Source organism: Dromiciops gliroides, chromosome 1 (assembly GCF_019393635.1).
Source record: "Dromiciops gliroides isolate mDroGli1 chromosome 1, mDroGli1.pri, whole genome shotgun sequence".
In the NCBI taxonomy this organism is placed as follows: domain Eukaryota; kingdom Metazoa; phylum Chordata; class Mammalia; order Microbiotheria; family Microbiotheriidae; genus Dromiciops; species Dromiciops gliroides.
This window is the reverse complement of record NC_057861.1, coordinates 74394498-74409261: the sequence shown is the minus strand read 5'-3', so window position 1 is coordinate 74409261 and position 14764 is coordinate 74394498. Positions and strand designations below refer to the sequence as shown.

Sequence of the window (14764 nt, the reverse complement as noted above, 5' to 3'; positions counted from 1 at the left end):
AGGTGAAATATCTTTCTCAAGGACAAGTCACGTCTGTGTTAGTAGATTGAAGAGTACATTGTGGGAATATAAGGTATAAGAAGATTGGAAAGATAAGGGAAAGGATGGGTTATAAGTGGCTCTGAATGCCAGAGTATTTTCTATTTGATCCTAGAAGTGGGAGAGATTGGAATTTATTGAGTAGGACAACACAGTTACATCTATGCTTTGGAAAAATCATTTTGACACTCAGGTGGAGAATGAGTGGAGAATGGGGAAAGATCAACCAGCAAGCTATTGATGGCATGAGGAAATAAGAACCATATCAGGGTGGTGACAGTATCAAAGGAGAGAAGGGAGCATATGCAAAAGATGTTGGGGTCGCAAAAAACTGGCAACAATAAAAGGTTATGTATACCTATTTTATATACCTATATACCTGGGGTCATGTAAAAATTTCTCAGGCAAAAAGGGGTCATGCCTAGGTTCAAATCTGGTCTCAGACACTTGACACTTACTAGCTGTGCGACCCTGGGCAAGTCACTTATCCCTCAATGCCCCCCCCCAAAAGAAAAAGATAAGGGGTCATGAGTGGATATGATCAGGTTCAAGCTAACGTCAGATTGCTTTGTCATTTTGGAGGGAAAGGAGGACCCCAAGCTCTATATCTAAGGCTTGACCCCTTTCCTGCTAAATACAAGTTTCACAATGAACATACATAGTAAATAGCAAAAACAAACAAAACCTCTCATTTGTCTCAATTGTAGCAAAACAAAAATCAGAGAAAGTATGCATAGGAGAATATCTATCAGACAATATTTAGTGAAGGAACTCTCTGACTTGGAGCAAGATCACTCAGCTGAAACAAGAAAGTGTTCTAGATTTCACCCAAGGGGAAAATTCCCCAGCATCTCTAATGTAGCTAGCTGGGAATAAGGATATGATAGAGGCTGCCAGCTTCTCTAATGTTTTCCTGGATTCTTTTCCTTCAGCAACCTGAAAGGGGGTTAGCCTCTGCCATCTTCCATCTTTAAACTGCAAGCCAGAAATACCTCAAGTGACTCAATGCTTGAAGAGTCCCCCAAAAATACCCAAAGCTTGGAGAGTCCTGAAGGGGACTGGCCCCCAAAGGGAACTGGGGAAGGCTGGAGCTCTCTCACCTCTCATCAATTCCTCTCATTCTTCATGCAGGGAAAGGCCTTCATCTCCACCAATAAGGACAATGCCATACCAATTAACTTTGGAACAGAGATTAAGCATGAAATATAGGGGGGTTTTTCCCCTCCATGCCACAGAAACCTTGCCTTCCTTCAAGACTCAGCTGCAATGCCAACTACTACAGGAAGCCTGTCCTGACCTTCCCCAGTTGCTTGTAACTCCCCCCTCAAAAATTGTTGTCCCACCCCCTAGCCCCCATCCCCTGCCAAAAAAATAAATAAATAAAAGAATGTAAGTTCCTTCAGGATGGGGATTATTTTTCTTCTTTTCTTTTCTTTTTTTTAATCTTTTTATCCTCAGCACAGGACCTGCCATATAGTGCTTACTAAATGTTTCTTAATTCATGGAACACAACAGGACCAGAATCAGATTCTGGGGCATCCTCCATGCTAAATATCCATTTAATTGCCAAATTTTTTCACTTCTACCTCCACAATAGCTCATAGTAATTCTTCTTTCTACTCACATGACCAGAACCCTCCTTTAGGTCTTTAATCACCACTTGCCTGAACCATTACAACAGTCTTCTAATTGGTCTTCTTGTATGAAGTCCCTTCCCTCTCCAATTCATTCTCCACACAGCTGCAAAGTGATTTCCCTAAAGTGCCAATCTGACCCCTTTATCCATTAGTATACTCCAGTGGCTCCAAAATTGTCTCTAGGATTACATAAAATCTCTTTGATTTGTCATTTACAGTTCTTTATAGCCTGACTCAAATAGCTTTTCCAATCTTATTATGCATCACTCCCTTTCCTGCACACTATGGTCCAACCAAATTGTCTTTGCTACTCCTCACACACAGTGCCCCATCTCCCATCTCAATGCATTCACACTGTGATGATTTCATGCCTGAAATCCACTCCCTCCTTACTTCTTCCTCTTAGAATCACTTGTTTCCTTTAAGAATCAGCTCCAGAGGTCTATATAAAACCTCTCCTGACACCCCCATCTCCCAGCTCCTAAGACTTTCCCCAAATTGCCTTGTATTTATTTTGTTTATACCAATAGAAGGTAAGCTCCTTGACAGGCATGGACTGTTTCTTTCTTTATACCCCCAGTGCCTCTTCAGAGTGCCTGGCACACAGTAGGTGCTTAACAAATGCTCATTGATGAATGTTATTAAAGACTTTCTTCCAGGTCCATGCCAATTCACTTAGTAATAATAGAAATAAAAAAATATTAGCTAGTATTCATATAGCACTTCAAAGTTTGCAAAGCACTTTACAAATATCTCATTTTATCTTCACAATTCTGGGAAGGAAGTGCTATTATTATCCCCATTTTACAGACAAGAAGTTGAGACAAACAGAGGTAACTTGGCTAGGATCCCCCTTAGGAAAGGTCTGAGGCTACATTTGAACTCAGGTCTTCCAATATTTAATCTACTAACCCTAGCTGCCACTAAACATCATAATATGTGACTGAAAAGGGTAAAATCTCCTTCTCTGCAGGTGAGTACAGGGATTAAAAAAAGGGAAGAAATGTAAAAATTACAACAGAGATAGAATGAAGAAATATACTCAATTACATCTTAGAGTTTGGTAGCTTAAACGGCTTACTCTAAAATACTTTAAAGCATATTGTTTGGTTATGGCTGAATAACTTAAATGAATAATTTTTAAAAACATAATAGGGTGAAAATTTATAATGAAATCTGTGGGAGCTGGAGAGCCACACTGAAAATAAGTCAAAACATTTTCTCTATAGTTCAATTCACGTGAAGGGAACCATGCTGCCACCTATTGGCAGGCAATATATGCAACATTCTAGGAGGCAAAACTAATCCTAAGAAAATGAAAATTGCTAAATAAAATTCACTACTTGGAAGATTTGCCATAGGCTGTCTCTTCAGAATAACTACTCGATGCTTAATAAAGCTGGATAAGGTACTGTGTAAAGACTTGGACGCAATAATTTTATTTACACAGTGCCTCAAGTGTTCATTCTAAGATATGGAATAAGATATTTCATTTACTGAATGGCTTTCCATCCACAACATATTCAGTCTCCAGTATGAGTTTTCTGGTGTAAGAACTCAAAATGAAGGCTTTCTTATGTTCTTTACAAATGAAGGCTTTCTCAACTTCTCTGCAAATGAAGGTGTTTTCATATTCCCTGCAAATGAAGGTATTCTTTTATCTTCTATATTCACAGGTATTCCTTCTAATATGAAATCCAATATAGCACCTACTACGTCCCTTCACGGTGAAAACTTCCCATATTCAAAGAACCACAGGGTTGGAACAAACTCCAAAGTCATCTATTCCCTCCTGTACTTTGCCTCCCAAGGCGACCCATTCCATTTTGTGGATTCTTTTTTTTTTGATGTGTGAATTCGCTGATGTCTAACAAGGACTGAATTCTGGCTGAAGGATTTCCCACATTCATTACACTCATATGGTTTTTCTCCTGTGTGACTTCTCTGGTGGCGAAGGAGGCCTGAACTCTGGATGAAATCTTTTCCGCATTCGTTACATTTGTAGGGTCTTTCACCTGTGTGTATTCTCTGATGTTTATTAAGGCTTGAACCCTGACTGAAAGCTTTCCCACATTCATTACATTTATATGGTTTTTCTCCAGTGTGAACTCTCTGGTGTCTAATGAGGGATGAATTCATAATAAAAGCTTTTCCACATTCACCACATTCGTAGGGTTTCTCTCCTGTGTGAATTTTTTGATGCTGAATAAGATTTGAGGCATCACTAAAGCTTTTCCCACATGCATTACATGCATAGGGTTTTTCTCCAGTATGAACTCTCTGGTGCTGAATAAAGTTTGATGGATCATTGAAGGTTTTCCCACATTCATTACATTTATAGGGTTTTTCTCCTGTGTGAATTCTCTGATGTTTAATGAGCCTTGAACTCTCACTGAAGGCTTTCTCACATTCATTACACTCATAGGGTTTCTCTCCTGTATGAATTTTTTGATGCTGAATAAGATTTGAGGCATCACTAAAGCTTTTCCCACATGCATTACATGCATAGGGTTTCTCTCCAGTATGAACTCTCTGATGCTGAATAAAGTTTGATGGATCATTGAAGGCTTTCCCACATTCATTACATTCATAGGGTTTTTCTCCTGTGTGAATTCTCTGGTGTTTAATGAGCCTTGAACTCTCACTGAAGGCTTTCTCACATTCATTACACTCATAGGGTTTCTCTCCTGTGTGAATTCTCTGGTGTCTAATGAGGTTGTAGCTTTGACTGAAAGTTTTCCCACATTCAGTGCATTCATAGAGGTTTTCTCCAGTGTGAATCTGTTTATGTCTATTAAGCAAAGACTTTCTGGTATAGTGTTTGCCACATTCACAGCACTGATAAGGTTTCTCTGTAGAGTGAATTTTCTGATGATCAGTGGTTGTAGCCTTCTGACTGTTATAGTCACAGGTAACCTCTATAGTATGAATTCCCTGTAGTTCACAGAGAGTAGAGCTTTGCCTGAATGCTTTCTGATATCCAGTAGATTGACAGGATTTCTCTACCATAATGTCTTTCTGGTACTTAATTGGGTCTGAATTTGGCTTGAATCTTTGACTCATTTTATCATACTCCTGCAATGTCCCTCCTGAAGAAACTCTGAGATATCTAATAGGGTCTGAGCCCAGACCAAGGCTTCTCATAAATTCATTATGTTCCTGGCTGGTCACCCTTGTATAGGGCATATGGTGGATCATTGTCACTGACCTGAATCCTCTCTTCTAGTAAAGTAATTTTTCCATTCTCTTCCCTACAGAAAACCAACAATTTTTCTCTGATATGCCCTCATATTCACTGGCTTCTCAAATTTTGATCCTTGGGGAGTATCCTTTTAGGTCTTTCTAATAGTGAGCAGTAGAACCCCATCTCATCAGAAATTTCCTGTTTTGGAGCCAATTCTTTATTCTTAGTCCTGGTTTCACAGTCTGAAACAATGAATACAAAATGCAGGTGTATTAACTTTTTGTGATAAAACTAGTCACATTTGGCTAGGATCAAGGTGCTGAAAGCACCTGTAGACATGATCAGACTAACAGGATGTTAACTGAAAAAGGGATTCAAGAATGGTTCATCACACCGACATTCTAACCATGGGATTGATTTCCTTGATATGCTTTTGGCTTAGTAATCCTGTTCTATGGCTAGCAAATCTGCAATTTAAGATTAGTGTAAGGGAAAACTTCCTGATCACCAGACCTATCCAAAAATGAAACTGGTTGTACCAGGAGGTCATTGGTTCCCTTCACTAGAGATCTTCAAGCTAAGCCTGGATGGCAACTTATTTAGGATTTCTATATATGTATCAGCTGAACTAAATGGCCTACAGGGTTCCTTCTGGATGATTCTGTGATTCATATTACTAGACTAGGATCACACATAAGCCTGGCCTGTGGAGTTATTTAAATCATCATTCTGTCATCTAACATGAAAAAAATATTTGTCATGCTAGTTTCCTGTCATCTACAAATCTGATGGGTATCCCTTTATTTAAGTCACAGATAAAAATAGGAAAGAGCAAAGGGCCAAAGACTGATCACTAAGTCACGTCACTGGAAATCTGCTTCCAAGCTATGCATTAATGACTGTTCTTTGGCTCTGGTCACTCTGGTATATTTGAATGTACCTAACAGTACTCTTCTCTAGTTTTCATCTCTTTACAGTGTCCACAAGGACATAATAAGAAATTCTATCAAATGTACTGCTGAAATCAAAGTATGCAATTTGTCTATAGATTCTCCCTCACTCACCTGAGCGAAATTGTCTCCACAGGATCTCTTTCTCCTTAGCTTTCTGAATGGCCTTTACCCATGGTTCTTCCCCTTGCTCAGCCAGAAGATCTCATCAGACTTGGTCACTGGAAATCCTGCTTGTGGGGAAAGAAATAGAGAGAGAGAGAGAGAGAGAGAGAGAGAGAGAGAGAGAGAGAGATTATAAAAGACAAGAAAGAATATATGCTAGTAATGACATGAGTGTTTATATATTTATTGAATATAAAGGGATTGTACATATTGGTGTGAGCCCCTTTCTCAAGAGGTATCTAAGAAATAGAATAGACGTTAGAAAGGGACAGAAGTTTAAAATAGGATCCTTAACTACTCCAAACAGGAAGAAAGAATAGGATAGATAGTTCCTTTCAACTGTATACTCCTTTCACAATTGTTCCAGGTCTTTTATCTGCAAACACTATACTTGTGTATGAAAAACTTGACACAACTAAACCCATGATTGCCCAGTGTCAAAGAGGAAAGATTTGGGGAAGGGGAAGTAAGGGAAGAAAATTGACAGAAGGGGAATATGAATTCTTCAGTTTTTTTGAAAGAATGGGGAATATTTAGCCTGGAGAAAAGAAGCCTTAAGGGGGACCATGATAGCAATTTTCCAAAACAATGTAATATGTCTTCTGTACAATCAAGATAATATTATCCATAGGTTGTTATGACACTGATAATTTATGTAAAATGTTTTCTAAGTTATAAATCACTATATAACTTGATAGTAGTTATTATTGTCATAGCTATTAACAAGTTTTAGAAGGGTTGTCCTAAAGAAAGGTTAGACATATTCTCTTTATGAGAGACAAATGAGATAACATGTGTAAAGTATTTTGCAAACCTTAAAGCACCACATAAATGGAGCTTGGGTAACAGACAAAGTGAAACAAAGATCAGAAGGCTGAGCCAGAGATGGACAAACGTTGGTATAAAAAAAAGTGGGGGTGGGGATAACAAGAGAGTCATCAACTAATCAAGAATTTATTAAGCATCTATTGTGTCTCAGGCAGTGGGAAATATAATAACAAAGGACAAAATCATTCTTACAAGGACCTTCTATTCTAATAAAGACAACTAAGAGATACGTGTGTGTGTGTGTGTGTGTGTATACACACACATAGTATAAAAACAAATCTATAAAAAGTACTTGACAGGAGGAAGGGCACTATCAGTTGGGGGAAATCAGCAAAAGCTTCAAGCAGAAGTCACATCTTAAAGGAAGAAACTGACTCTAAGAGGCAGAGAGGTAAGGAGGTATTACATTCTAGCCATAGAAGAAGATCAGAGCAAAGACACCAGGATAGATGATGGAGTGTTGTTTGCAAGGAACAGAGAGAAGGATAGTTTGGTTTAATCATAGAGTATGGGGAGGAGGAACAATGTCCATTGTGGCTGGAGAGATAACTTGAGGCTATGTTGTGTAGGGCTCTAAAAGCTAATAAGAGGAGCTTATATTTAATCTTAGAGGTAATAGGAAATCAAAAGAGCTAGCTGAGTAGGAAAATCACAAGGTAATGCTTGTGCTTAAGGAAAATGACTTTGCCAGCAGTGTGTAGGATGGAGTGGAGTGATGAAAAATTAGAGGCAGGGATGAAAACTGAAGGCTACTGCAGTAATCCAAGTGAGAGGTGATCAAAGACTGGATTAGGATAGTATCTGTGTGAGCAGAGAATGGGTCAGATGTGAGAGACCTTGTGAAGGTAGAATTGACAAGATCTGTCAACTGATTATATATATAAAATAAGGAAGACAGTAACTAACAAACACCAGAAGGTGGGTTGTGCCTTTAACTGAAATAGGGAAGTTTCAAAGAGGTGAAGGTTTTAGAAAAAAGATAATGAGATCAGTTGTAGGCATGCTGAGTTTAAGATGTCTCTAGGATATTCAGTTTGAAAAGTGTGATAAGAAATTGGTAAGGTGAGACTATAGTTCAGAGAAGAGAAAGGAACCAGAAATATGGAGAGTCATTGAAGGGATCAGATATGAGAGATGTTATAAAGGTAGAAAAAGCAAGATATGGCAGCTAATTGGATACAAGTGAGGTAGAGTGAATCTAAGATAAAGCCAAGATTACAAACTTGGGGGAAGTTGCTAATTTTTGACGTTAACAGTGGGGGGAAAGTATTAAAGATAATTAGTATGGTGATGATCACCAACCAGCTATTCCTTAAGAATGTATCATGATACTGGTTTAAAAAAATAGAGAAAAGGGGGGCAGCTAGGTGGCACAGTGGATAAAGCACCAGCCCTGGATTCAGGAGGACCTGAGTTCAAATCCAGCCTCAGACACTTGACACTTACTAGCTATGTGACCTTGGGCAAGTCACTTAACCCTCATTGCCCCCCCCAAAAAAAATAGAAAAGCATATAATTGTAACACACTAAATGAACAAGAACCAAAGAAACTAAGCATAATAGTTCAGTATTTGATAACACCAAGAACACAAACTACTAGGGGAAGGAATCCTTATTTAATAAAAAATTCCAGGGAAACTTGAAAGCAGTTTGGCATAAATTATGTTCAGACAAGTATTTATATCATATGCTATAAGGTCAAACTTGATACATGACTTAAATATAAAAGATTACATCATCAGAAATTAGAGAAGAAGAAGAGGTACTTTTCAGATACAAGAAATAAAAACAAGAGATAGAGAGGATTAAAAAAACCTACATTTTTTTGATAACATAAAATTAAAAATCTTATGCACAAGCAGAATTAGTATAGTTAAGAGACACTAGGTAACTGGAAAAATATCTTTGCATCAAATATTCCTCACAAAATTCTCACAGACATATAAAACCAAAAGCCATTGTCCAATAGATAAATGGCTGAAGAATATGAAGTTTTCAAAAGAAAAACTACAAATTATCAACAACCATAAGAAAACATGCTCCAAATCAAATGCAAAATAAGTCTCCTTTTTTTCTTCAAAGAATTAACAATCTTTCCTCTCTAGTTCCTGCCCTTATACATACAAATGGATACTTCCTCAAATACCTTACCCTCTTGGTTCCACAACTTTCTCATTTATCAAGACCTCCTCTACCCATCTCAGCTACACACAGATAATCATACATTTGATCTTGTCATCATCCATAAATATACCACTTCCATGTTCATGAACTCAAAAATTACTTTATCAACAGTCTGTTGTCTTCCACCTCTCCCTTGGCCTGGAAGCCCCAAACCCTGATCTTCATCCCCTCCATGATTTCCAATCACTTGATCCCTCATTTCTTTTCCAGGCCATCACCTCCATACTGGCTACACTCTCTTCCCTTCCATATCTTGACCTCTTGATGAACGAGTTGTACTCGAAATTGTTTTCTCTCTAGTTTCTTGCCCATTTCACCTATTGAAGATCTTACCCTGCCATGCCTCAACCCCAACTACCACCCACTATCTTTGATCCTAGATGTGTGCTGTTGAATAAAGCTGAAGAAAAATCACACAACTGTGCTGAGTGGGTCCACAACAAATTTCTGTTACCTAATCTCAACTGAGCCCTCACTGCTGCAAGATAAATCCTTTTACATCTTTCTAACTCACCATCCTGCTCACCACAGTGGCTTTTCCAAACCTCAGATTTTTTATCCTTCTTCAAACTTCTCATAGTTTCCCCTACTCGCATCCTGTGAGTTGAAAATCTTACCTCACCAGAAAAAAAAAAAAGTGAGACTGTTCAGTGAGAGAGTTCTCTTCTCCTCATATCCATCACTAAGATGCCTTCTTCTAGTTTCTTCTCCTTCATCCCTGTTTCATATGAAGAGGTGATCCTTCTCCCAGCCAATGCAAATCCCTCCACAGGCACAAACAATCCCATTCCATCCCATCTTCTCTAGCACATTGTTCTTTATATACATCTCTCACTAATCTTCAATCTTGCCCTGTCTACTGACTGCTTCTCTACTACTTATAAACACATCTATCTTTCCTTCATTCTCAAAAATAAAAAAAAACACAAACATCCATCCTTGCTAGCTACCATCTTATATCTCTTCTTTCTTTTCTGGCTAAATTATTTGAGGAGACTGTCTGTAATGGACTCCTCTACTTCCTTTCCTTTCATTCCCTTCTAAATTCTTTGCAGTCTGGCTTCTAATATCATCATTCAACTCAGACTACTCTCTCCAAAGTTCCCAATGATCTCCTAATGAACAAACCTAATGTTCTTTTCTCAGTCCTCATCCTTCTTTACCTCTATGTGGCCTTTGACACTGCTGATCACCAAAAATGTTAGCTTTAGCAATAAGAGAAGAAAAAGGAATTAAAGGAATTAGAATAGGCAAGGAGGAAACAAAACTATCACAGGTGATATGATGGTATACTTAGAGAATCCTAAAGAATCAACTAAAAAACTATTTGAAACAATTAACAACTTTAGAAAAGTTGCAGGATATAAAATAAATCCATATAAATCATCAGCATTTCTATACATGACCAACAAAGCTCAGCAGCAAGAGATAGAAAGAGAAATTCCATTTAAAGTAACTGTAGACCATATAAAATACCCGGGAGTCTACCTGCCAAAACAAACCAAGGAACTCTTTGAATACAATTACAAAACACTTTTCACACAAATAAAATAAGATCTAAATAATTGGAAAAATATCAATTGCTCATGGATAGGCCAAGCTAATATAATAAAAATGACAATTCTACCTAAATAACTTTACTTATTCAGTGCCATACCAATCAGACTACCTAAAAATTATTTTATAGAGCTAGAAAAAATAATAACAAAATTCATCTGGAAGAACAAATGGTTAAGAATATCAAGGAAACTAATGAAAACAAATGCACAGGAAGGTGGGCTAGCTGTACCAAATCTGAAGCTATACTATAAAGTGGCAGTCATCAAAACTATTTGGTACTGGCTACAAAATAAAGTGGTGGATCAGTGGAATAGGTTAGGCACAAGAGACACAGTTGTAAATGAGTATAGTAATCTACTATTTGATAAACCCAAAGACTCCAGCTTCTGGGATAGGAATTCAGTATTTGATAAAAACTGCTGAGAAAACTGGAAGATAGTATGGCAAAAACTAGGCATAGACCAACATCTTATACTTTATACTAAAATAAAGTCAAAATGGGTATATGATTTAGATATAAAGGGTGATACCATAAGTAAATTAGGAGAGGAAGGAATAGTTTAACTCTCAGATCTATGAAGAGGAGAACAATTTATGACCAAACAAGAGATAGAGAATATTATGAAATGCAAAATGCATGATTTTTATTACATTAAATTAAAGTTTTTGTACAAACAGAGGCAATGCAGCCAAAATTAGAAGGGAAGCAGAAATCTGGGAAACAATTTTTATAGCCAATATTTCTGATAAAGGCCTCATTTCTTTTTTTTTTTTAAAGGCCTCATTTCTAAAATATATAAAGAACTAAATCAAATTTATAAGAATGCGAGTCATTCCCCAATTGAGAAATGGTCAAAGAATATGAACAGGCAGTTTTCTGATGAAGAAATCAAAGCTATTTCCACATGAAAATGCTCTAAATTTCTATTGATTAGAGAAATGCAAATTAAAACAACTCTGAGGTACCACCTCACACCCATCAGACTGGCTAGTATGACAAAAAAGGAAAATAATAAGTGTTGGAGAAGCTGTGGAAAAATTGGAACACCGATGCATTATTGGTGGAGCTGTGAACTGATCCAACCATTCTGGAGAGCAATTTGGAATTATGCCCAAAGGGCTATAAAGCTGTGCATACCTTTTGACGCAGCAATACCACTATTGGGTCTTTTTCCTAAAGAGATCATAAAAAAGGGAAAAGGACCCACATGTACAAAAATACTTATAGCTGCTCTTTTTGTGGTGACAAGGAATTGGAAATTATGGGGCTGCCCATCAATTGGTGAATGGCTGAACAAGTTGTGGTATATGAATGTAATGGAATTCTATTGTGCTGTAAGAAACGATAAGCAGGGGCAGCTAGGTGGCGCAGTGGATAGAGCACTGGCCCTGGGGTCAGGAGGACCTGAGTTCAAATCCGGCCTCAGACACTTGACACTTACTAGCTGCGTGACCTTGGGCAAGTCACTTAACCCTAACTGCCTCTTCAAAAAACAAACAAACAAACAAACAAAAAAGAAACAATGAGCAGGCGGATATCAGAGAAACCTGGAAGGACTTGAATGAACTGATGATGAGTGAGATGAGCAGAATCAGGAGAACATTGTACACAGTATCATCAATATTATGTGTTGATCAACTGTGAAGGACTTCATTCTTCTCAGCAAATCAATGGTACAAGATAGTTCCAAAGGACTCATGATGGAAAAAGCTCTCCAAATCCAGGAAAAAAAAACCACTATGGAATATGGATACAGCTTGAACCATACTATTTCTTTTGTTTTTGATGCTGTTGTTTTTCTTTTTTGAGGTTTTTCCTTTTTGCTCTGATTCTTCTCTTATAACATGACTAATGCAGAAATATGTTTAATGTTATTGTACATATATAACCTATATCACATTACTTGCTGTCTTGGGGAGGTGGGGAAGGGAGAGGAGGGAGGGAGAAAAATTTGAAACTATAAATCTTATAAAAAACAAATGTTGGGGCAGCTAGGTGGAGCAGTGGATAGAGCAATGGCCCTGGAGTCAGGAGTACCTGAGTTCGAATCCGGCCTCAGACAGTTAACACTTACTAGCTGCGTGACCCTGGGAAAGTCACTTAACCCCAATTGCCTCACTTAAAAAAAAAAATGTTGAAAACTATCTCTTCATGTAACTGGAAAATAATAAAATACGTTTATAATTTTTAAAAAAATGTTGAGGGGGCAGCTAGGTGTCACAGTGGATAGAACACTGACCCTGGATTCAGGAGAACCTGAGTTCAAATCCAGCCTCAGACACTTGACACTTACTAGCTGTGTGACCCTGGGCAAGTCACTTAACCCTCATTGCCCTGCCTCCTGCCCCCCCCCAAAAAAATGTCCCCCCAAAATGCTGAAAACTATCTTTACCTATAACTGGAAAATAATAAGATACTTTTATGATAATAAAAAAGAAGCCTTTTCCAGTCTCCTTTAGTGGTAGTGCCTGCCTTCTGTGATTATCTCCAATTTATCCTGAACCTATATTGTTTGTACAGTTGTTTGCATGCTGTCTCCCCAATTCAATTGTAAATTCTTTGAGCAGTGACTGTCTTTTGCCTTTCTTTGTATTTCTCAGAGATTAACACAATACCTGACACACAGCAGGCTCTTAATAAATGTTTATTGATGACTAATTAACATGGAATCTTCAGTGTTGGAGGGAATGTGGGAAGATAGACACATTAAAATACTCTTAGTAGAGCTATCAGTTCGTTTTAACTATTCTAAAGAACAATATGTAATTATGTGAGAAAAACATTAAACTCTTCATACTCTTTGATCCAGCAATCCTACTAATGGGCATACACTACAAGGATGTCAAGGCAGAAGGAAAGGTCCCATATATACCAAAATATTCACAGCAGCATTTTTTGTGGAACCAAAAAACTAGTAATAGGATATGTACCCAGTGCATGTGGAATGGGTGAACAAAGTGGAATATTATTGTACTCTAAGAAATGACAAACATGAGGAGTTCAAAGAAACATGGGAAGATGTGCAATGAAGTGGTGCAGAGTAAAGAAAGCAGAACCAGGAGAAGACTGTGACTGTCATTTTCAAATATTCAAAGTTGTCACACAGAAGAATTTAACTTACTTTGCCTTGGCCAGAAATGAAGAACTAGGACAGTGCTCTAAATATAATTGGTACTTAAGGATTTACTGAATTGAGTAATAGGGGGAAATCAGAGAGAGATATACTTAATCTCTCTGTCTTATTTCCTCATCTTTAAAATGAGAGAACTGGATTAGATGACCTCTAAGGTCACTTTAAGTTTTATATCTATAAACCTATGATTAAATGATATATTTGGCCTCAATACTGAGGAAAATTTTTCTAATGATTAAAGCTGTCCAAGAATATAACGAGCTGCCTTAGTGATGATTTCCCCGTCACTGGAGGGCTTTAAACAAAGGCTAGATAATCATTTTTGTCTGTGATGCTTTAGAAGGAGTTCATGCTTCCCGATTCCTTCAGGCTGGATCACTGTCCTCTTCCACTGTGAAGTTCAACAGTTCTGTGTATAGAAGAAGCCCAGAGGAAAGAGCGCCGAGGTATGAAGGGAGAAGAATATTTGGTAGCCCTCATTCCCAAGACCTCTCTCAGTTCCTGGGGAACGAAACTGTGTTTCAGATCCCAGGAAAAGCAGCATATTAAAGGGGAAAAAAGTTCCTAGCTCAGAGAAGGAACTAAGGCCATGCTAGAAAGCCAGCAGTAAAGGGATCTCTAAATAGCTCACCTGGGCCTGGCTGACAGGAGCTCAGCTATCATTGCCTGGTCTCCTTGGTCCCCTTCCAGGGTTTGACAGGAACATGGGAAGCAAACTATGTTAGGGAAAGAAAAAGAACCATGAGTAAGAAAGCTCTGCCCAACTATCTTACACTAGAATTCTAAAAGTCTCCCCATTAGGGCTCCTAGGCCCCTCTAGGCCCTACTTTGTTAAACTGTATACTGTATAGTAGATACAAACTGGGCATATGGCAGACTGTACAATCTCCCCACATTGTGAGAGTTACTGGCTATAAATGCAGCCTGGAACACACCCTGCTCTGAGCCCTATCTTATGTGTCAAAGACAACTTCGAGATAGAACCCATATAGCATATTGGAGGAACATGAGTGTACTAGTTTAGCTAAAAATAAAGGGTTCTGCAGAGAAACCAGGGCAACAAGGTTAGAGAGCTAACTGGGG

The 14764-nt window shown here is 38.1% G+C and overlaps 2 protein-coding genes across 6 annotated transcripts in view; one reads left to right on the top strand and one right to left on the bottom strand.

The window, feature by feature from the left end:
- The window catches only part of LOC122741842 (zinc finger protein 883-like), a 37167-nt gene extending 33789 nt beyond the window's left edge, over nucleotides 1-3378 (top strand). The window contains exon 7 of the transcript XR_006354881.1: nucleotides 3353-3378. The gene's annotated coding sequence lies outside the window, so the exon portion shown is untranslated. The remainder of the gene's footprint in view (nucleotides 1-3352) is intronic.
- Nucleotides 1-14764, bottom strand: part of LOC122741894 (zinc finger protein OZF-like) — a 53376-nt gene that overhangs the window by 33203 nt on the left and 5409 nt on the right. For 4 of the 5 annotated variants that reach the window (XM_043985765.1, XM_043985788.1, XM_043985780.1 and 1 more), the window contains 3 exons: nucleotides 14313-14397; nucleotides 5925-6040; nucleotides 1410-5102 (listed from right to left, as the gene is read on the bottom strand). In XM_043985765.1, the coding sequence (XP_043841700.1) occupies nucleotides 3459-4874 (1416 nt within the window). In that variant the 5' untranslated portion in view covers nucleotides 4875-5102; nucleotides 5925-6040; nucleotides 14313-14397 and the 3' untranslated portion in view covers nucleotides 1410-3458. Of the gene's footprint in view, nucleotides 1-1409; nucleotides 5103-5924; nucleotides 6041-14312; nucleotides 14398-14764 lie in introns of those variants that run through there. The other variant, XR_006354887.1, reaches the window with a different exon arrangement.